This window comes from Equus asinus, chromosome 13 (assembly GCF_041296235.1).
Source record: "Equus asinus isolate D_3611 breed Donkey chromosome 13, EquAss-T2T_v2, whole genome shotgun sequence".
Lineage (NCBI taxonomy): Eukaryota > Metazoa > Chordata > Mammalia > Perissodactyla > Equidae > Equus > Equus asinus.
The window spans coordinates 7311324-7334972 of NC_091802.1; the positions used below are offsets into that span (position 1 = coordinate 7311324).

A 23649-nucleotide genomic window follows, 5' to 3' on the forward strand; every position below is an offset into this window, starting at 1 on the left:
AGACTGTGAACTCCATGAAAGTGGAGTCTTTGTCTGGTGTAGCCTTGAGCCTAGTGCCTGGCCGCTCCTTCTCGGAAACTTTACATGTTGTTGCTTAAGGGTTCAGACCTGAGGCCTTTCCTTTTTACCTATATATTCTCCTTACATGATCTTATTCATTTGTGTACTCTCAAATTCTAGGCACATACTCTGTAATTTTTTTTAAATAAATAAATGAATGACTTAAAAGGAGGCAAAAAGGGCATGTTGGTCATTTTTTGTAGCTAGCTTGAATGATGTTTAATCATGAATGGATCATCCAGTGGGAGATTGCTAACGGAATTTCATTTTGAGTAGATAGCATAAAACTTGCTTTATCTGCTTTCTTCTTCTTCTTATAATTGAGAAGATAGGGACATTGGGAATAGAACAGCAGAGAGAAATGGTGTAGCAAGAGACGACATTTAGGGAAACAAAGACCGAAGTGAAACATGAAAACTATTAAAACGACTGGTGAAAAATGTTCCAGGATAAAGGAACAAAGGCAATGAGGAATCACCCACTATGGCTTCTTTTATCTGCTCTAAATGTGGCCATGGAGCTCAGATGAAGTGACCCTCTACCCATAAATGGCTTTTTGGTCTGACTTACAATGAGCATCTGACCTTGGTCCTAAGGGTTCACTCCCTAGAGTACGTGCAGGTGCAGTCTCCTGAGGGACAAGACACAGGGCAGTCTTACCTCCACTTTCAATGAGGACATCCAGGAGTTCATCCATCTGCTGACTCCGAGTCATTTGCTGTTGTAAATTAACCAAAGAAGACCAGAGAAGTTATAAGGTGGCTACCTCTTCTGCGGAAAATCATTAGAAGCAGCACTACAGGTTTCTAAACTAGATTTGGTGAGGGCTTTCCCCCCAATTGTGGTAAAATACACACAACATAAAATTCACCATCTCAACTATTTTCAAGCACACAGTTCAGAGGCATTAAGTGCATTCACATGGTTGTGCCACCATCCCCACCATCCATCTCCAGAACTTTTTTCATCTTGCAAAACTGAAACTCTGTACCCATTAATGCTAACTCCTCCTTCTCCTCCTCTCAGCCCCTAACGACTACCATTCTGCTTTCCGTCCTATGAATTTGACTACCCTAGATACCTCAGATAAGTGGATTCATACAGTGCTTTTCCTTTTGTGACTGGCTTATTTCACTGAGCATAATGTTCTCCAGGTTCATCCATGTCATAGCACGTGTCAGAATCTCCTTCCTTGTTAAGTAAGGCTGACTAATATTCATTGTACGTATAGACCACATTTGCTTTATCCATTCTTCCATTGATGGACACTTGGGTTGCTCCTAACTTTTGGCTTTTATGAACAATGCTGCTATGAACATGGGTGTGTCTGGCTAAAGATTTTTGGACCTTATGTGATTAAAACAGTATTAATTTTAGATAGGAAAACTACTGAATGAAACAATCTACTATAACAAGCGAAGGGGAGAGGAAGGCAGAATGCTCCCAGCACAGAGGCCTTCAGAGTGAGTTCAGTTGTTTGAGAGGTTTCCATCTCAGAAGCAGGACATCTTAATGCACAGGTAGTATGGTCCTTTTTCTCACTTTGAAGTGACTTGGATCGGCCTCCTGTTTGGGTGTTGGCCCAAGAACGTGGCTCACATTTCCCTGGTTCCTCATCAAAGTAGCCTGTGGAACTTGTTGACCCGTTTAGGGTATACACCACTCCCCTCTGGCTCATCTGAGTTGTTAAGTAGTCTCGTTTATGGAAATCCACTTTGCTTAGCCCTCTTCTTTTGAGACTGTGAAGGATCAGTTGATGCTTACAGAAACCAGGGGAAGGAAGGGGGGAGAACAGAGGCAGGTATCTGTCTCCCTCCTCTAAGAGCCCAGTGCAATAAACACAGGCATCAGTAGTCAATACAAACGGAACGCTGCTCAAAGAATGAGTCATTTGCCAGTCCAGGAGGCATTAGATGCCCACAGGGCCTGGCAGGTAATGTAAATGAGCCAACTACAGAACAAGAGAGAGGGGCAGAGCGTAGAACATATGCCTAGTTCAAGGAGGCAGTGGATACTTTGTTTCAGGAAACTGTTGTCTGGCAGAAATGAGGCTCCAGTATTGCCAGATTCCCTAATTTTTCATAAATGAGAAACCCCACTTTTTGCCTAAGATCTCCTGATATTTAGAACGCTTTCTCAGCCAAACGAAACCTAACTGCAGGCTGATTTTGATCTGCAGGATACCAGGATGCAGCAACGGATGTAGATGTTCTTTTCTAAGTTGAGCACAAATGAAGGTCCTTCTAATACTTTATCCAAGCTCAGATCATTTGAAATATGAGTTTATTAATTGTTTTTCTTTCTTTTCTACTTTTTATTTTGAAAATTTCCAAACATGAGCGAAAACAAAGGATACAATGAGCCTCCGTTATTACCCAGGCTGCACGGGCATCAATATTTTGCCAGGATCACTGAATTTTGAAGCTAGGAAGAACATTAGAAAGTGTCACCCTGACAATTGCTCTCGTATACTTGAGTACCTATCCTGTCCCTGGACTATGTGGTAAGTGCTACATTATCTAGAATCCTTACGAAGTAGATATTGGCCCTATTTTATACAAGAGAAGTTGAGCACTTGCCCAACTGGCAGTGGCAGCTGGCTAGTGGCCGAGCTGGCACTAAGTCCAGGCATCTGGGTGCCCAGCCCAATCTCCTCTCTCTGCCTCACATAGCTTTTATACACACACAACACCTTTCTACAATTAGCGCCTAGACACTTTGCTCATTCGGGTGGGGAGGCACCAGACACACTCATATCAGAATCTACGTGCATGAAGCTGAATCATGTAAGACAATGTCTACTTAGTCAAGTCTATTCTGCTATGAAGAACAAGTCATGGAGTTACCTGTTTTACTGCATCTTCATAGGACGGAGGCTGTGTTATCTCTGGAACTGCTGAAGTTGACTTAGAAAAAGTTGGGGATGGAATTGAAAACTTTGGTCCTGCCTTATCAGAAGAGTGTAAGCCAGCCATCTGTGTGGGTAAAATGCAGAGAAAGACAATCAATTCATGGGTCAGAAATGGTACTGCTTCTGTTTCAGAAACCAGAAGGCCAAATTTTGGAATAATTGATTGAAGGGGAAAAAAACAGCTAGGGCTTAGAAAACAACTCCAACATATTAACAAGACTACATATCACTATGTACACATTGCTGGAGGCATCTTAGGATGGGAACCTCGCAGGTTCATTTCCCCTCCTAAAGTATACCCTGTCTGTTAGGAGAAAGGGAGATGAGAAACAGAAATAAAGCAACAGAGTCCAGTCCGATAAAGTCCATCAACTCAGGAATTTCCAGAGTAATTTATCACCCAGGTCGTTTCATTTCTGAGTGTATTTGCAGAGAGTTGGAGGCACTGATGGAGTATCTCTTTGTGAACCCGTCCTGTGTATTCTGTGTTCTGTGGAGTGCCTGCGCCATTTCAGGGCCTCTGTCCCCAAAGGACGCCCTGCCCTGACTGGTGGCATGTAGCACTTTTGTCTCATAGCCATCTCATATTTGCCTCCTTCTTGTCATCTCTTCACTGCTCCTTGCAACTCCCCATATCCTGGATCCTTCACATCCCTGATTCTTCCACCTGCTGATATGTATCATCCCTTCTTTTTTTGCAGAGCTATTGCACTGTAACTCCAACTTTCTGTACCTCTCCTGTCATTTCCACGAATCCAGTACTTTCCTCTTTCTCCAACTTTATTTTCCTATATGCCCTTATTCCAATCTTCAACTCTACTAAAACTGGTTTGTTCGCCATCTTGGTTCACAAACATACCATGGCCATTTTAGTCTTCATGACTTCTGGGGTGACCCCAGGAAATACCTTTTGGAATACTCTAACTTATATCTGCACATCCATTTCAGTCCTTTTCAAGTAGACTTGATTTTATCTAAAATGTCATTTATTTCTGCCTTCGAACCTCATCATTTGGAGGAGAGGAGCCACAGAAGAGAGAAGAGGGAAAGTCAATGCCAAGTTTAAACCTTTTTCCAGGTGACTACCTTTTGCTGTACACCTGGGCTTTTGGGACAAGAGTTGCACCCAGCACCATGACTGCTGTCTGCCTGGGCTCCAGAGAAAGAGGAGTGGAGGCTGGAAGGCTGGGGAGAGAAGCTTGGAGGATGGCCCTCGTGTGCCCCTGAGTTCTGTAGAAAGAAAGAAGCAAAGCATTAAATGAACACTAGTGGCATACTTGAGAGTAGCCTTTGCTGAGACTACTGGTCCTGGCCCTGGGGTCTTATCGCCTCAAACCTGCCTAAATTCCATTACCACAGTTTCAGATCTGGCTTGGTACATATCATCCACTGCTCGAAAACTTTGCATGGCTCCCACATATCCACAGCATAGGGTCTCCATTTCTAACCAGGATAAGTATTCCAGACTCTCCACAGTCAAGTATTACATCCTTCTGGAAGCTTAAATTCTACTAATCCCAACATGAGCTTCCCTCAGCATGCCCCGTACCTTCTACCCCCGTATCTTTTTTCATATGGAATGCCCTTCTCCTGACTCTCTTTTTTAACTCTATACTTCTCATTAAGTCCAACCCTTTTGGCAAGGCTTCCCAGACTTTTCTAACCGTTCATCAAGCTGCCTCCCCCCTCAAAATGCTTTATGCAGCATTTAATATCATAAGTACAGATCAGTAATGTTATCCAATATTATTGCTCTTTATCTTTTTATCATGTAAGCATTCACGTCTTCCAGGAGTGCTTTGTAAACCGCAAATTATGTACAAATGTTAGTGCTTCTTGATAATAACAATATCATTAGAACTGAGCATCTTAAGGTCCAGAGCTATGTTCAAGAGCTATTTTTACCTTTGTTGCCTAGGACACTATGCACTCAATACAGGTTGTCAACGATGATGATAATCCATTAAAGTCCCAACTCCTCCCAAAGTGCCCACTCAGGAGTGGGCATCATTCATTTGAATGTGTTGTTCTGGTAGCTTGGGAAAAATGGATTATCATTAACTATGGCTACACCTCAGACTCCCAGGGTAGAGAACATTCAGTGTGAGAAAGGCATGCACTTTAGAATCAGATAATTTGGTGTGGTCCTGGGCAACTGGTTTAAACTCCCTGAGCCTCATTTTCCTCAAATAAAGAATAATAAATAGGAACTCAGAAGGTTGTTGTGACAATTAATGAGATTACTCATATACTTGCCTCCTAATACTTGACACGTGGCAGGTATCCAATTAGTGTGAGTTTGCTTCCTATTCTCTTTCTAATAACATGATTTCAGAACCTTTTGATAATGCAATTTTCTTTCTCAGATAGACTTAAATAGACTTTCCTAATAATTCTTCAGCTTTGTAGACAAAAGGAAAGCCTTTGATGATCACCTTGGTCTAGTCTTTGAACCAGTTACTATTCTAAGCCATCTTCTGCAACTCTCCTCTCATTGTGCTCCAGCCACACTGGCCTTCTTTCTGATCTTTGAACATTCTACACATGCTCTTACCTCAGGGCCCTTGCACTTGCTGTTCCTCCTTTGCCTGAATGCCTTCACCCCAAATATTCACAAGGCTTTCTCCTTTACTTCCTTCCAAGTTTTGCTCAAATGTCTCTCGCCCTTCTGCTTAAAGTTGCAAACTTCCAACCTCCTCCACCCACTTCTCTGCTTTTTTTCCATAAGATGTATCATCTTCTAATATATTATATAGTTTACTTATATTTACTGTCTGTCTTCCCATGAGAATACAGATTTTTGTTTGGCTAGTTGAGCACTAATCCTCCAAGTCTAGAACGGGGCCTGGCACACAGGAGGCGCTCAGTAACTATTTGCACTGCAGACCATTACATGGAGAGAACAGTAAGGTCTGGCAACTTCCCTGTTGGGTTTCTTGGTGAATTGGTTTTGCATTTGGTAAGGCTTTATGCCAAGGAGTCCTGAAAACAGGGGTCGGCAACCTGGCCCACTGCTTGTTTTTATAAATAAAGTTTTATTGGAACACAGCCATGTGCATTTTTTACAAGTTGTCTATGGCTGCTTTCATAATACCAGAGTAGAGTTGAGTAGTTGTGACAGAGACCCTCTGGCCCATAAAGCCAAAAATATTTATTATCTAGCCCTTTACAGAACAAGTTTGCCAACCTTGGGCTCAGAGAAGTGAGTTTGGTCTACTGTGAAGGCTTGCAGATCATCGTGGAGTCTGTAAGCTGCCGTTGGGCTTTTGGTAAACCCCTCCCGTTAAAAGTTCCAATGTCAAGTCCTTAGCAGTTGCAAATCCATATCCCACTGCCAGAAAGAGAGGTGCACTGGGCATGGGGCAAGGAGTCCTTACCTGTGCGGTACACACCTGGCTGCCGGCAGGTGAGGAGACCCTGTGCCCTTCTCCTTGGGGGCCTGAAGAGGAGGGTAGGAAGTAATGGTTGTTTGGCGACGGGGGCAAACTGATATGCTGGGGGCTTTTCACAGCCCCGAGTGGTGAATGCTGAGGGGAGCACTGTGGGCTGAGAAATGTGGAAGAAAGTACGGTGGTTTGACCTGAGGGCTCCGCACAATGAGTGTTCCCAAGGGGCAGGAGTTGAGCAGCTTCACAAGCTGGCGATTGGCCTTCTGAGCTGTTGCTTTGTCTTTTCACAGCTATTTGTTGGGATGCAAAAGGGCAACTGGAGACCGCATCTTCCTGCTTGATGGGAGCAGCCAAGAAAGGCAGTGGCTTCTTCTCAGAACAGTTGTTCCTCTTCTGCTTCTGCAGCTGCATCCTCAGCTCCTCCACTTGCCTTTGTTCTTGCTGGAGTTTCCAGGTGAGCTCGTTTATCACCTTCTGCTTCTCCACCAGCATCTTGTCCTTTTCGGAGTCCAGCCCGTCCAGCTCGGAAGGCATGGAGCCCCCATTTAGACTGCTCATGAGGCTCTCCTCTGTGCAGGCGTGAACTGGGGATGGGTGCAGGCCGAAGGATGGGGAGGCATCGTTGAAGGTGTCGGGCAGGGACCCCGCCACTGACAGGTCAGACGAGGCAGGCGAGATCGGGGGGCTGGAGCTGGTGCTGCCGAAGTGGTAGAAGCCGTTGGATAAGGCGCTGGTGGAAGGAGAGGACTGGTAATTGGGCAGCGTGTTGGTCGGCGTCACAGGAAAGGTGACAGTTGTTATATCACCGAAGTTGGGCACGGGGTTCCCAGAACAGTCCTGGAAGGGCCGAAGCCGGTCCATGAGGGCTGTCTTGGTGCCTGACACTGGCAAACCCCGTATGCGGAGCTGTTGTCTTAATTCAGAGACCTAAGGAAACCAAGATATTGTTAGTGTACTGTTTCACAACAATCTTTTAAAAAATGTATTTATTGTTACATTAGCTTTAAAACATCACAAATGGAATTTCACAATATCCTCTTCTCTTTTTATTACTTTTTTACAATTTCTTCCCCTATTCTCCATATAAATACGTTTTACACAATTTTAATGATTGTCTTTTAATTTATCTTATACTGTGTTTTCGTGATCCCAGAATCATAGAAACATAGAGCTCAAATGAACGTGGTCTACTGCCCTCCAAGCCGCATCCCGGTCCTGATCCCCATTTTATAGATGAAAAACGGATGTCTGCCTGGGTTTAGACGTCAGCCAGAAACCACGCATCCCAAAGCAACCTGCGAATCCAGGTCTTCCGCTTCCTGGTGAGGTGCTCTCCCTACCATGCTCTCTCTGTGGACGGTTCTCACATCTGAGCAGGCACCAGAACGCCTGGCTACGGGGTTACAGCACAGACAGCTGGGGTCCATCCCTGAGTTTCTGATTCATTGGGTCTTGAGTGAGGACTGAGAATGTGCATTTCCAACAAGGCCCCAGGGGATGCTAATGCTGCTGATGCCAGACCAGAGTCTGAGAACCACGGTTCCACGTTAACATTTATGTCCTAACGACTGGCTGGATAATAGTCATACATTGAGAGAGAGTATGTGCAGAGATAAGACCATCAATTTAAATCCTGGCCTTGCCTCTTAACCAGCTCAGTGATCACTCTGTGTCTCAGTTCCCCTTCTGTAAAATGGAGATAATCATACCAACCTTATACATTTCTGAGAGGGTTAAAATGGCTTAAAATTTGTAAAGCACTTGGAATAGTGCCTTGCAAATGGTTAGTGCAGTGTAAGTGTTTGCTATTATTATTATGTTGATTCTCATGTAATTATTTCATCCCTGCATTTTTTATAATGTTCATAAATTATAAACTACAGATATCTAAAAATATGGAAACTAAATAAATGATGTGCATGCAAATGATGATTTGAATATTTGAGATCCATTAAAACTGATGCCATAAATATTTATTGATATAGAACAATAAATAATTGTTCATAGTATAGTATTAAGTGAAAAAAGTTTGAATTGTTGATTATATTTTTCTAAGAATTATATAAATATATTCGTGATATATATTTTTAAAAGTATGCTTGTAGATGAAAATATCTGGATAAACATATGCTAAAATGTTAACAGTGTTCTCCTTATCTGCATCTCCTCAATATTCTAGGTGCACATATTAATTTGTACTTAAAATGGGAAACATATTAAATGCTTAACTGTCAATAATTCCATAAAACAGCTAGAATATATAAGGAAATATTCGTCTGATATTCTGTAGGGGAAGATCTTTCAAGCATAAAACCAAAGAAAGTAATCATAAAAATATTGACAACAAAAATTGAAAACTCCTATAAGTGAAAATACTAAAAAGAAAATGCAAATGCAAATAGCAATCTCAGAAAAAAATTTCAGGACAAATAATAAAGTATTAGTAAGCTCAATGGATCAAGTGTGCTTAACAACTCAAAAGAAAAAGATTGACACTCAATATAAAAATGAGTACCGGACATGATCCAGCTCTTCAAGAACAAAAGATAAATTTCTTAAAAAATGCCCATAACAAGTCACCTAAGAAATGCAAATAAAGTAAATACAGACATATTTTTGTATTCATCAAATTGACAAAGAAATTGATAATAACACTTTGTGTTAGTGAAGTAGCAGCAAAAATAAATAAATGAAAATGTTGGAAAAAAATAAAAAGCAGCTCTTTAACGTCTTGCTGTTCCAAGTGTGGTCCTCGGCCCAGCAGCATCCACACCATCCCGGAGCGCGATAAAAATGAAGACTCTCAGGTTCCTCCCCACACCTACTGAATGGAATCTGCCTTTTACCCAGGGCCCCATGGGTCAGTGTGACATTCATGGTTGACAAGTATGGCTTTAACACATTGCTTCTGGGAATAGATTGGCACAAAAGATCAGGACAGAAATTTGGCAATAGGTATCAAGAATTTTTAAAAATATTAACATGTTTTGGTTGAGGAATTCCACGCTGCCCATGTATCTAGCCTGGGAAGATAATCAGTGACATTAATAAATGTATGTAAAAATCATATTTTTACCAGCAAAAATTGGGAAATACGTTAAATGTCCAATATAGGATTGTCAACGGGGTGGTTAAAACAATATGCTGCTATTAAAAATAAAAATTTTATTAAATATTAAAAGCTATAAAAATGTTAATGATATGTTAAACAAGAAAGCATGCCAGAATTTTATGCTCACATAATTATTTTGGAACAGAACATGTCCATATACATTTTAAGTCTAGAAGGGAACATAATCTGCAATGGTATCTGTAAATCAATCCTCTTTTAAAATACTCTACTTTTCTGTACAGTATCATATTTCACTAGTGAATATGTATTACTTTATGACCAGCTAAAAGTTATTGAAAAAGGATTGCGATAACTTATACCACCAAAGCAATAAATACGCTCTCTCTCCCTTAGTCTTGCTAGCATCGTTTTATCATTTTCTTTTGGATTTGCTGGTTTGAAAAAGTGCAAGATGGCAACTCATGATTGTTTGAATTTTGAATTACTTAAAATTAATGAGTTCTACGTTTATTTTTAGAATCTGTTCTGGCACTGAATAATTTAAACTACATTATTAAATAATGCAGCTCATATTCTAAAACAAAATGAAAAATACTTGTTGAGTTCCGTTTACCTTAAATTTCAGAATATTATGCTGTATGGGCTTGCTGAGGACAAAGGTTTGTATACATCGCTTTCCTACATTCACTGGTGTTTTAATTATTGATAACTTTTAAAACCAAGTATTACAAAAAATTTCAAAAGTAACACAAAAGTAGATAGAAAAGTATAATGAACCCCATATACTCATCAACCAGCTTCAAGGATCAGCTCATGGCCCAATCTTGTTTCATTTATACCCAAACCACTCCTTCTGCCACATTTCCTGAATTATATTGAAGCAAATCAAATAATTTAATCTGTAAGCATTTTGGTATCTTTGTCTACAAGATAAGTACTTTTTTAAAGACACAGATACAAGACTGATAACACACCTAAAAAATAAGAACAATTATTTCTTAATATACATCAAATATTCTCTCAGTTTTTAAACTTCTCATTCACTTTCACATTCTCTCTCTCTGTCTCTCGTTCCCCAGTTTGTTAGAAACAGGATGTGAAAAATTCCATACACTGTGATATTACCATTTATAGCTTTTTAATGAGAAATCAAATTCTTCTCTCAGTGGTTTTTCCCTTTTACTCCTATGTAGCCAAGCGTGACCATTTCTGGAAAATATCACCTTCATTACCTTATCTTTCTGATTTCTTTTTTTAAGGATCACCTTCGTTAATTCCTCTTATTTTTTCCTTTCCCAAAATGTGGTTACATCATTTGCTTCCTTTATTCCTCCTCTCTCCCTCCTTTTCTCCCCACTCCATCCTTTCCTCCCACTCTTTCATTTTGCTCCCCCTCTATCTCATTCACTCTTCTAGTTTCAACCCTTTGTTCAGAAGGCAAACGATTCGGAAATTTCCGTTCCTCTTCCTGACAACACAGTTGAGCCGAACTAGGTTGGTATATTTCCAGCTGACGGAAACTGGCTAGATTTGTTCTCTTGGCTGTGCTGCTGGTACCTGCGATTCAACTTTCCCAAACTGAATGAACTTCCCAAAGTCCCTTCAAATCAGCTCCTCATCCTATCCTCCCAATTTCCACCCCTGATGTAACTCTCTCAGGTAACACCTCTCCCCATACACCAGTGATCAAGTCCAGTTAAGGTTTCTCCCATCTGTCTCTCTCTTTCCATCCTCATCTTGAATGACCACAGCAAGGCCTTCGAAGTCCGTCACTTGAGTTCAAGCCCCTGTTTTGTCATTTGTAAGCTGGGTAGCTTGCGTATCATTTAACCTCTTTAAGATTCTGATTTTTATGATCCTGTTTAAAATTAGGAAAATAAAACTTATCTTGCAGGGTGAAAATTAAAGCAAATCTATATAGGATGGTGGACTGATAGTTTATACACAAAAAATGGTAGTTGCCACTATCATCTCCATCAGCCTATGATTCAGAGCATGTGCACACTGAGGAATCCATCTTTGGGGGCTCTGACAGATGGCGCATCATATCTGGACTATGTTTTCTCTGGGGCCGTGGCATCTCCGGTCCTGCCTAGTCCAGAATCCCATTCAGACGTAGACTACTTTTTAAAATATCTTTTTTATTGTGGTAAAAGACTTATAACACAAAATTTACTATTTAATCATTTTTAAGTGTACAGTTCAGTGGCATTAAATACATTCACGCTGTTGTGCAAATTAGCACCACTATCCAACTCCAGAACTTTCTCATCATCTCAAACTGACACTCTGTACCCATTAAACACTGACTCCCATTCCCCTCTCCTGCCAGCCCCTGGCAACCACGTTGTACTTTCCCTCTCTACGGATTTGACCACTCTAGGTACCTCATATAAGTGGAATCATACAATATTTGTTCTTTTGTGTTGGCTCATTTCACTGCGCATAATGTTTTCAAGGTGAGAGAGCCCAGTTTTATCCCTACGGATTCATGACCTGGGGAGGGGAGGGTGGATGACACGTTGCTCTGGAGAGCAGTATCATAAGCTTGGCATCCTCTTCTAGGTTTATGGGTACCAAATGGAAACAAAGCCCATGAAACCTAAGCATTTTTATTCCAAGTGGAGGGACTAGAGGAATGTTTGATGTCAGGGCTTTACTTACTGGTGTTGACACTTGGCAACCATAGAATTTTCCGTAATTTGAAATCCCAGTCCTGTCTTTCTCCCAAAGAAGATAATGATTGAAGACAGAGAATGGGAATGAGGGTGACAAATGCGGGCTGAGGAACGGCCATAAGATTGCCACAATGAAGACTAGGGGGACCTTTAGGAATGAGTTTTTTGGGGAAAAATGATAAGATCTTCTTAGGGAGGAGTAATACATGGAGTGACAACCAGGTAAACAGGTGTAGTCACTGAAAATTGAGTGAAGCATTGAAGAGAACAGGTGTGCATGCACAGAGAAGTCGAAGGCACTGCATTCATCTCTTTCAGTTCTTTTGTAAATACTAGATGAACGAATATGCCAATCCTGAGGACTGTGTTGAAACACACCAGATTCAACTCATTGTCACTTGAGTGAACTGAGATCCATGTGGTCTGTGATACAGAGTGAGTCATGAACACATGTATCATGTAACAAGTTGCTGCTACATTTCAGAACGCAAGTTCTCAGATTTGGGGAATTCTCAGAGCAGTACATTGCTTAATTATATAATTGACATAGAGTTACCAACATGTCATCTTGTTAAATTAGAATATCCTTATTTAATAATAAGAAACAAACAGAACTCTACTAGCAACATTCAACTTCCATCTATTACCGTCATCATTTCCAAATGGAAAGGATATTTGAACATTCAAAACTTAGGGAGGATATAAATACTTTAAATAAAGATTAGTCAGATATATTGAACACACTTAGATTTATGAAAAGCTCTTTAAATGGGTCTTATTTTTCTCATTTCACTAGGGATTGGTAAAAGTTCATCATGGAATTGACCATTGGCTGAGAGCGCTGGGGAAGCTCATATCAATTTCACAGCCTCTCTCTGTGCTCAGCTCTGTCACATATACAGTTCTATTTGATTCTCACAATATCTCATTTATGCAAATGAGGAATCCGAGATGCAGAAATATTAAGAAACGAGCCCAAGGCTGCACAGCCAGTGAAAGAGCTGAGCTGGGAGCCTATGGCCTTCTGCTCTCTGGGGTGTTCAACCACAGCAGTTAAAATTCTGTCACCTACTCGAGTCTCTGACATAGTCTTCTCCCTGCTACTATTTTACTCAAGAAATCAATTGATAAAGATGTTCAAAATGCACTTGTAAAAAAAAAGAAAAGAAAATCATGGCAAATCTTATACCTTCAGATCATCTAGGTTTGATGGGAGTGGACCTGGTTTGAGAGAAGAGACACTAGTTTGTCCAGAAAAACTGTTTTTGACAGGAGACAAAGGGGTATTGCTCAGTGGTGTTGAAGAGTTTGGATTTCTGACCATCTGTTCGTTTGGTTCCCTGAAAAACAAACAAGAAAGAGGCACTTAAAATACGGTCAAATATTTATGTGAGGGTGTGATATTGTGATTTATAATAAGAAATATATATTGAGTCTTGTCCAGGTTTCTGGCACAGAGCTCTTTAAAACCCTTGGAATTTCCTCAGTGACCAGAGCTTTAAAGGTGTGTTTTGCTATGTTAATAAGGTGACTTTTAGAAAGCACCAAAGGATGAGGGCTGATGGCCAGGAGAAATAGCCTTGTGATCAGAAGGTTGGAAGTTTCAGTCCTACCCCTCATCTTCCCCAGGAAAGGAGGTGGGCTGGAGATTGAGTTCAATCACCAATGGCCGATGATTCAATCAATTGTGCCTATGTAATGAAGCCTCCATAAAAACTCAAAAGGATGGGGTTCAGAGAGCTTCCAGGTTGGTGAACACATGGAGATTGGGGAGAGTGGCCTTCTAGGAGAGGGCATGGAAGCTCTGCGCCCTTTCCCCATACCCTGCCTTGTGCCTTTCTTCCATTTGGCTGTTCCTAAGTTATGTCCTTTTATGATAAACCAGTAATCAAGTATGCAAAATGTTTCTCAGAGCCATTTTAAAAAATTAATCAAATGCAAGGAGGAGGTCATGGTGACAACCTGCATCTGAAGTAGGGGAGTGGGAAGTCTGTAGGACTGAGCCCTTAACCTGGAGAATCTGATGTTATCTCCAGGTAGAAGAGTGCCAGAATTGAGTTGAATTGTAGGACACCCAAATGGTGTCGGAGAATTGCTTGGTGGTGTGGAGAGAAAACCCACACATTGGAATTGGGTGACCAAAACTCTTAGGGGGTAACTTGCGTTTAGATCTGATCACAAGCTAATTGTCTACGAGGATCAGATGCGTAACAAATCAGCAGAAGAGGCAGGGTGAGGAAACACAACAGTGAAGGCTAGATGGCAAGTGGCAAGTAACCCTCAAGCTGAGTTTCGGGGAGACAGGAGGGAGTGGTGGAGACTTTGGCATATGGGAGATGTGCGTCCATCTATGATTTAGCAGATGCACTGTCCTGGGGAGGCAGAAGCAGACCATGTGGAGCTTGAGTGTGTTCAGCACTCAGCATACCGGCCAGCACTACCCAAAACTGAACAGAGACTGGTAAGGGAACCCACATCCCAACTTTATAATTGAAGAGACTGACCATTTAAAAGGTGACCTGGCAATGAGGTCACACAATGGGGCTCAGGAGTCATCTTTGAGGGTGTCACTCATTGACTCATGCTTCCTAAAGCATAAGTGCTGAGTCAGTTCAAGAAATGTAACCTGTAGTGGAATTGCTCACAATTCCAGTATGACATTCTTAGATGGTTTCTCCTCCCTGTTCCACAATTCGATCTGGAAGTGCTAAAACCTTTCCTTTTCCCATAACTCCCATTATGCCCATTATTATCAGGAGCATTGATTTACTTGCTTCCTCCCAGCCTTACCTTCCTGAAAAGATGTGCATGGTTTCTAAACAGAGTCATATTCTAAACACACTGGCTGAGGATGTGGTGCAAGACAGGACTTGCTGGGTCTCCAGGTGCTGGCCCCGTGGGCCTCAGATGGAGAGAAGCCATTCTCAGCCTCTGCCCGCAGCCCCCACCCTGGGCTCCCTGACTTACTTGAGCTGGGCTTGGTGAACCCCGGGGTAGCTGAACCGGTGCTGCTGCTGCTGCTGCTGTTGGCTGAGGATCTGGAGCTGTAGGAAGAGCTGCTGCTGCTGGAGCAGCCGGGCGTAGGCTGAGTCCATGGGCGGCGGGGACTTCTCTGCCTTCTGGTCTGGGGGAATGTACTGGTGATATTTGAGCTTCTTCACCTTCGGCTTGGGGTCCTTGGGCTTTTTGTGGCGGTTCTTACTGTCGCTCAAGGACTTGGACTGCAAAAAGGATGAAGAAACAGCATGTGGTTTAGATGATGGATGGGAGTGACTTGGTGTCACGAGTATATCGCAAGGAGGTTTTGTCTGATGGACGTTCCTGCATCTGGAAATACAGCAAAGGCACGACGCACAGAGAGATTCTAGAACATTAAGGTTCCAATGAACTAATGTACTGCAAACGCATCACAATGGAAGGACACTCCTTAGGCAGGGAATCTGGAATCCTAGAAGTGGCTCCGGGACTATTTCTTTCCTAGTGTAGAGAGAGATGTAAGCCCATGTTTCAGTGAGGGCACTTTCCTAACCTAAAACCAACTGATAGCCTAATAAAGGATACACTCTCATCTTGGGATGGAGTCATAAGAAAGTTCTTTCATACGTATACATGTAATCATCTCTAGTCAGGCACTTTAGTAAGATGACTTATTAATGACATAAACTGAGATGGCATTAAGGTTGTCTTTGAAAATCCAGAATGTGTATTTTTGTTGTTCCAGCCTGAAATGTAAGATAGAGTCCCCCTCCTACCACCACCCCAAATACTGATACAAGATCAAGAGGTGACCCCCTCTGAGCTAATGATACTTTACTTACTATGGGAACGGTTAGCCAGCCATGGGAACCCTTCCAGAAGCTACCCACTTAGAGCACGATTCAAACACATCGAAAAAAGTTAAGGTTACAGGCTTGGAAGGTAAGACAAATTTTTGAATGTGGTACAATGACTTAACTTGACTACCTCTCAGCCACCTCATCTGCAAGTTGGGGAAAACATTCTCTACTTTCTATCTCAGTGATCACTAGAAGGATGATAAAAGATAATATTGAAATAACAGGTCTCAAAGGACAGTGTGATTATATCCATAACCTGCTCCTGAAATCAAAAAGCCTCCATATATTGGGAAGCAATAGGTCCATTCTGAAATCAGTTAAAAAATATAAATTTTCAAACCCTGACTTTATTACAGAAGGTTAAAATGAAGAACATGGATGTGGTGACAGAAGATTCTTGAGGATTTGGGGGAAAAGTTGGAGGGAAAGTGTGGTACCAGTAGTGTCCAGAAGAGGGGGCTCCTGAATAGCTGGCAGGCACGTTGTGACTGGGCAGCTTCCCCATTTTCACCACAATGCACACATCTGAATGTGACCGATCCAGAGGAGCCTACAACTTGCTTTTCTCTGACTCAGCGCATCCCACCACCAAGCCTGTTTGTGTTTTCTCAAGGAGGCTTCTTCTTGGAGACCAGTGAATAAGGAGTACAAGTATTCCCATGTGCTCGGTGGCTCTATTTCTCTCTGCTCGTGAATCGATTAGCATCCTAGTTAATTAATCAGTCTTCTGCACTTGGGAGAATTTCTGTAGGCTCCTGCAATCAGCTCTGCCCTGCTTTGCTCCAGCGTGGCTTCCGTTCCCACCTCCTCCTACGACTTGCCTTGTCTGGGGGAGATGCAGCCCCCAGTCTAGCAGTTAAGTCAGGAGCTAAGGAATTTTCTCTCCCTGTTGCCTTAGCACAGAGACTCTGAGCATTCCAGAAGGTACTAAAAAATCAGACAATTTTGTCTGGATAGTGAAGGGCAAAGACTACTGAACCCATGGAACTCTGAGTCCATGGAACTGTGTGGTTTCACAGTCTTTTTGAGACCAGAGGACATCAAGGTTGTGGGTTTGTTTTTGTGTCTATCTAGAACTGCATGGCAAATAGATGGGAGCACACTCATCTTTCTAAAGCAGACATGGATCCAAAATCCCGTGGTTTAAGACCCAGGCACGAATGTGTAAATTAGTGTATGTAATTCAACAGGGAGTGGTGCAGCCCGTGGCTAGAGAGTGCATGACTTCCTAAAGGCATTCTGATTCAAACCCTCACACACACACTGGGCCTGCCACACAATAGACCACCCCAGCTGCCCACATTCAGTTTGCCTGTCCTGCTCTGCAAGATGAAGTCTGAACTCTAGTCTGCCAAAGAAGACAGTTCACCAACTGCCTAAACCTCCCCTCTCCAACAGCTTACCCCTCCTGCCTCTTTTCCTTATAATATTCTGCTGTCTGCAACTCCCTCCTCCACTCGTTGTCTGAATCTGGCTCGTCCTTCGAGGCCAGCTCAAACCCTGGCTCACCTGGGACGCCTCTCCTAACTCATAGTGATGTCTCCGATCCGCACGTCTCATATGGCATTTGAGGCTGCCTGATAATGGTCACGACACTGCATACCCTGCTGGAGCAGGAGGGAGACTCAAATCCAGCCCCCGTTCTGCTTCCTAAGCTATTAGCCCTGATGGGGGCTGTGGCAGCCCAGCGAAGGGGGCTCTCTTTTTGTATCATGGTAAAATACAAGTAACATAAAAATCACCATAGTAACCATGTTAAAGGATATAATTCAGTGGCATTTAGTACATTCACAGTGTTGTGTGTCACTGCTATCTGGTTCCAGAACATTTTCAACACCCCAAAAGGAAGCTCCATCCCCATTAAGCAGTCACTCCACATTCTCCCCTTCCCTCAGCCCCTGGGAACCACTAATCTGCTTTCTGTCTCCATAGATTTGCTTATTCTGGACACTTTGTATAAATAGAATCATACAATATGTGGCCTTCTGTGTCTGACTTTTTCACTCAGCATATTTTCAAGGTTCATTCATGCATCAGTACTTCACTCCTTTTTGTGGCTGAGTAATATTCCATCGTATGGATATGCCATGTTTATCCATTCTTCAGTTGATGGACATTTGGGTTAGTTTCGACTTTTGACTATTGGCAATAGTGCTGCTATGAATGCCCTGTACAAGTTTCTGCTTTAACATCTTTATTCAATGTCTTTGGGTATATATATCTAGGGTTATATAGCAATTTTATATTTAATTTATTGAAGAACTACCAAACTGTGTTCCACACAGATGCACCATTTTACATTTCTACCAGCAATGTATGAGGGTTCAAATTTCTCCACATCCTCATCAACACTCATTGTTTCCTTTTTTTTATTACAGCCATTCTAATGGGTGTGAAGTGGTATTACGCTGTGGTTTTAAGTTGCATTTTCCTGATCACTATTGACGCTGAACACCTTTTCATGTGCTTGTTGGTAATTTGTTTATCTTTGGAGAAATGTCTATTCAAGTCCTTTGGGGCACATTTTTCTTACTTGCTCAAAGTATTATATGGGCTAATGGTGGCTGTGGTACCCAAATAGACTGTAGACTCCTCGAGGGCAGGAATCATGTTCTATTCAAGTTTGATATGCACCCCCTCAGACCCTGCATTGAGAGCACTTTTCTCTTACAAGGATTTTATTGTTTTCAAAGAGCATTCTTGTGCATTCTCTCATTGGCCTCATACGAATCTTATAAAGTCAACAGGGCAGAGATATTTTTCTCTTTCTTTGAGAAGTATCCTCTCTTCTAGTATCCTCTTAATTCAGAGATGATAAATATTTAACAACTGAGAATTCACAGGCATCAACTAATCAGATGGGATGCTGGCTCTTACGTAAACTCCAGTCCTGCTGGATCAGCTGGGTATCAATCCTGCTCTCCACTGAAATTGATCTGTCCTCCCTCTGGGCAATATCACACTCCCTTAGGACAGAGAGGCTGAAGGCTTTGCTCATTTGCGTTATGCAAAATGTAAATACTTTGCTAGAAATATTAATGAAACTTCTCTTTGTGCACAACATTAGAGATGATGTGAGTCATCTCCTCCTCCCTCCACGGGCAATGAACAAAACTCACCAATAGGCACCTCATTTCAAAGCTGTTGAGCTGAATGAGTTGTAGGCAAGGTTTAAACTCTTCAGTTGGATGGAGGAGCTTTACTGGGGAACTGAAGGCCTGCCATCCACTTAGAACATGAGAAGCACATTTGTGCATATGCAGTGAAGGGAACTACAAGGCTGTTCCTTTAACATTGATTCTTACTCAACTTACGATCTTTTTTTTAAAAAAATATTTCATAAGGGTCATCTCACCATTCATTAAGTGGTGGCCCTAGAGCTGAGAAAACATGCTCCCCAATTAATTAGAAGTTATTTGGGATAAAATATTATGAAGAAGGCCAAATGACTCCCAGGCAGTCGATTGAGGGGAGAGCACTCTGTGAGCTATTAGATATAATGCGGCGAAATTAAACCAAAATATGCTACAATGCTTCCAGTTATTTGTCTACTGTTCCCATAGGGAGACTGGCTTAAATGATGCAGATTTTACATCATGCGAGGACTTCAGGTCTGCTTCCTTTGCATAAAATTCAACCACCCTATAGCTATTTTATGGCACTTACAAGTCCTGTGTGCATTACAATCAGCCATATTATCTCTAGATTGAGCTCATGAAGTCCGTTAAGTAGGAACATGCTGGCTGAGCTGTGATCCCAAAGAAATGCACACATACGTGCTTCTCCTCTGCCGGGAAGACTCACGCTGTGCCGCACGGACAGTGGAATCGTGGTCCATATACACCGATGGCCCATTTCTCAACCCCTGTCTTGCGATGTTCCTAGTGGATTGAACCTATACATGGATCTGTGTGACTCTCTTCCTGTTGCCAGACCTGACTCGGACAGCCCTGCGCCCAGCTGGCTCTGTGCACTGGGTGCCAGGGTTGGGGCGCGGAGTGGGCCCGTCCGTACCTTTACAGCAGCATGCACGGGGATGGGGGTGCTGAGCGGGCCAGGCCCCTGCTTCCCCGCGTCTGACTGGTTGCTGGGCTGTGAGGCAGAGTCGTTCCTCTCATTTTCTGAGCCGGAAGTAAGATCCTAAAATCCAAATTTCAGCACTGTTAGGAGGCAGGAGTAAAGACTGTGTGACAGAGAAATGTTAAGGAAGAGCCCCACACATAGCCGTGCTGTTTTAATCCTAGCTTCTTTTCCAAGCCATATCAGACTCCTTCCCCCAGGGGAGTATAATTTGTCAACCAACTGAGGGCACTTTTTAGAGAGAAAGGAGGCATTATTAATAATTATCCTGGAAGACAGGTATGGAGCTGGCCTGTTCTAGGCAAACCAGGACATCTGGTCACCCTGTGTGAGGGTTCTCTCTGTCTGCAACGAGCTCCACCTGTTGAACTTGATAATGGGATTGCAAAAGAAAGGAAGAGGGAGGAGCGGGTGTAGGAACATGGGGGGAAAGTAGGACCATAAAAATCCAGGTAAAAAGGGTGTTAGCAGATGGAGGCAAAGTGTGAATGTGTGTACGTGTGTCTCTGTGTGCCTATGTGTGCATACAAGTATATGTATGTGTCTGTATGCATATGTCTGTATGTGTTATGTGTATATTTATCTCTGTCTACGTATGTGTCTGTGTGCATATGTGTGTGCCTGTGTGTATATGTGTGTGTGTGTGTATCTGTGGTCTGTGTGCATGTGTGTATACGCAGGCATATGTGTATTTGTGTGTGTGTGTATGTATGTACTTAGCGTCATAAAGAATCTTTTTGAGAGCCAGGTTTCTGTATGCAGAGGATTCTGGGAAAGGCCTGATGATCTTCTCTCCCTTTCCTACACTCCTGTGTTGTGACTCAGAAGAGAAGGGGCAGAGGCTGCTCGCGATCTCCCGTGGAGCCTCTCAGCCCTCCCACAAGGCCTGGCCCCTGTCCATGGTCTGTAGCATCCTTTTCTCTCAGAGCCTCAGTGTCCTTGTCTCTCAAATGGGGTTGCTGGTGAACAGACACAGGACGATTTTTGCGTTTTGCCTAGCGCTGTTCAGTGTTGTTCCCTTAGACTCCTCTCCTAGGGTTAAGTAGAAAAGAACTTGCCTTCTCCTCAAGCCATCCTGAAAGCAGAAGCTCGGGAATTTACCGTCAGAATAATAGATACAAATGGTCTGATATATTGTTTGATGTTATCAGGGAAGTTTGGTTACAAAGACCAGCGCGGCAGGCAGGGGAGGGAAAGCTGCTCTGCTTAGAAACTCTTGCACAATAAATGTATGAAGAGTTTGGCTCTGCTTTTTGTGTCTCCCTTTTCCCTCCCATCCACGTCTTCTCCTTGGCAGCCTCAGGTTTGCTTTAATGGAGTGAAGGTCATGACAACAACCAGCAACCAGCACGGTTTCAGGAGGTGGCCATGGTGCATCCCAAAACCCCCTGAGAGCTGCGTGTGCTTTCCAGCGTAAAAAAGCCTCCAAACATAACATCTAATGGGATTAAAAAGTGCAAACTTCCAGCTATAAAACAACAAAGTCCCAGGGATGTCATGGACAGCATGGTGACTATAGTTAACAACACCGTATTGTATATTTGAAAGGTGCTAGGAGAGTAGATCTTAACAGTTCTCATCATAAGAAAAAACAATTGTAACTATGTGTGGTGATGATGTCGACTAGACTTATTATGGTGGTCATTTCACAATATATATGAATATCAAATCTTTATGTTGTACACCTGAAACTAATATAATGCTATATGTCAATTATAACTCAATTTTAGAAAATAAAGAGAATTATACATATACATATAAAATAACCATATATAATAGATATATATTAATGTATAATATATATTAATAGAGATATATAAAATATCTAATTTCAATCCATCAAACAATTCCTGTGAGGCCAGGAGGAGTAAACTTTTCCCAAAGGGAAGGGGCTGAAGGTCTGGAGGGTTGTCTCAGAGCCGGGGTATGGAAGACCCATCTCGCTGTCACTCTAGTGTTTATCCTTCCCTCTCGTGTGTGCACGCCCACACACGTCTCCTCTCTGGGGCTCCATGAAGGCCACCACGCTAAGCTGAGGAGAACTCCCATCAGGTCGGTGTGTGGCTTCTGGAGGTGGGAGCTCCAGGGCTGGGGTGCATCTACAGTGTTCCTGGGGACCACACAGCTATTCAGCCTCACGGAGCTGCGGTTCCTCCTCAGAATCGATGTCAGCGATCCCACCCGGAGGGGACTGTGATATCCAAGAAAAATTCTGTTAAAGTGCCTAACCCTATCCCTGTCACAGAGGGAGCCATTAATACACAGCAGTAGCTGTTGTTAATAAGTATTATTGCTCTTTATAAATGTGCTTTTAATAGTATTTGCCGTATACGTTCCTCACATCTCAAGAGTTTGTGGATTTGTCCGGAAAGAGGTGAATGCTGTGCTTGGGCTGGGGCTGGAGGTGGACCGTGGCGGTTCCGCAGGTAGAAGCACCATGGGCCTCCCTACTTTGCATCCAGTCACCACGTCCTGCTCCCCACTCCCCAGGACCCGACAGGGACTCTTCCACACGTGGAAAGCTGGTAGGCTTTGCAACCAGTCCTGCTCTGGCACATTCTATCTGGGAGATTATGGGTGGGTCACTCAATGTCAGTGAGCCTCATTTGTACCTTGTTGGTAAAAACGGAGATTAAGGTATCTACTTGGCAGAGTAGCTGCTTGAAAAGGAAGTCACAGGGTAGAGTCCCGAGGAGTCTCTCTCAGTGTTTCCTGGAGGCTGTTGCCCACACACCCGGAACCCGGGACCGAATAGGATGAGAAGAGGCACCAAGATGGTGTGCCAGCGAGACCTCTCTGGGGTCTCTAAGCCAAACCAACCGTGGCAGTGTTGATTTTAAGACTGAAGAGATGACAGGCTGAGATGTGGTTTGTTTACCTGGATTGTTCCCAGAGGACCTGCCAAAGGGGTCTCTGCAGCTTTCGTGTCTGGGGGAGATCCTGCTGAGCCCTGGGGGTCTTCACCTCGAGTCTGGTCTGGAGAAAGCCCATCGCTGCTGCTGTCCTCTTCAAAGGCAAATGCATCTGCTGATTTGGAGAAACTCACCTGGTTACCTGAAGGAGCGAAATCCAAGAACTGGGTCAGTGGCTGACACACATCCAAGGGCTTTTGGGAAATGCTTCAAGGTGTCATCCCTACTAGGAGAACATGTCTGTCTCCTTAGATCTGTCTCCAGTTCAAAGAAAGAGTGAAGGTACATTTTAAATCGTTTCTCATATATTTACTCTATATGGGAAATTGTGTTTATAAAAATGGTGTGTCTGTCAGGGAAGAATGAGTGATATATCAAAAAGTCTATCATTTGTTAAACTTCATTTTCAAGTTCATCCATTCCTTCACATTTTCTATGTGAACCCATATGTTTTCGAAACGAAATCCGGGGAGATGAAGGAAAGAAAAGGGGCCACTGAAGGCAGAATGAGGGCCAAAGGAGACTGCAGTGGGCGAACGCCCCATCTCCCTCGGGTTTTACGACGAGAGAGAGAGAATTGAGATGACAACGTGCCATTTGCATCATGTTCAAATATAAAGCAGGGCACCCAGCACAAAATGTTTAGCAAACTGCTAATAAGGATAAGCTCGGACAGCTACTAAGTTTAAATTCCTGTCAGAATTCGCTAA

General features: G+C 42.8%; 1 protein-coding gene across 4 annotated transcripts in view; it reads right to left on the reverse strand.

The window, feature by feature from the left end:
* MYOCD (myocardin) overlaps positions 1–23649 on the reverse strand; it is a 94224-nt gene that overhangs the window by 5992 nt on the left and 64583 nt on the right. For 3 of the 4 annotated variants that reach the window (XM_014864175.3, XM_070482317.1, XM_070482318.1), the window contains 8 exons: positions 22906–23081; positions 19962–20087; positions 15079–15332; positions 13301–13451; positions 6349–7287; positions 4058–4201; positions 2907–3035; positions 721–778 (listed from right to left, as the gene is read on the reverse strand). In XM_014864175.3, the coding sequence (XP_014719661.3) occupies positions 721–778; positions 2907–3035; positions 4058–4201; positions 6349–7287; positions 13301–13451; positions 15079–15332; positions 19962–20087; positions 22906–23081 (1977 nt within the window). The remainder of the gene's footprint in view (positions 1–720; positions 779–2906; positions 3036–4057; positions 4202–6348; positions 7288–13300; positions 13452–15078; positions 15333–19961; positions 20088–22905; positions 23082–23649) is intronic. The other variant, XM_070482316.1, reaches the window with a different exon arrangement.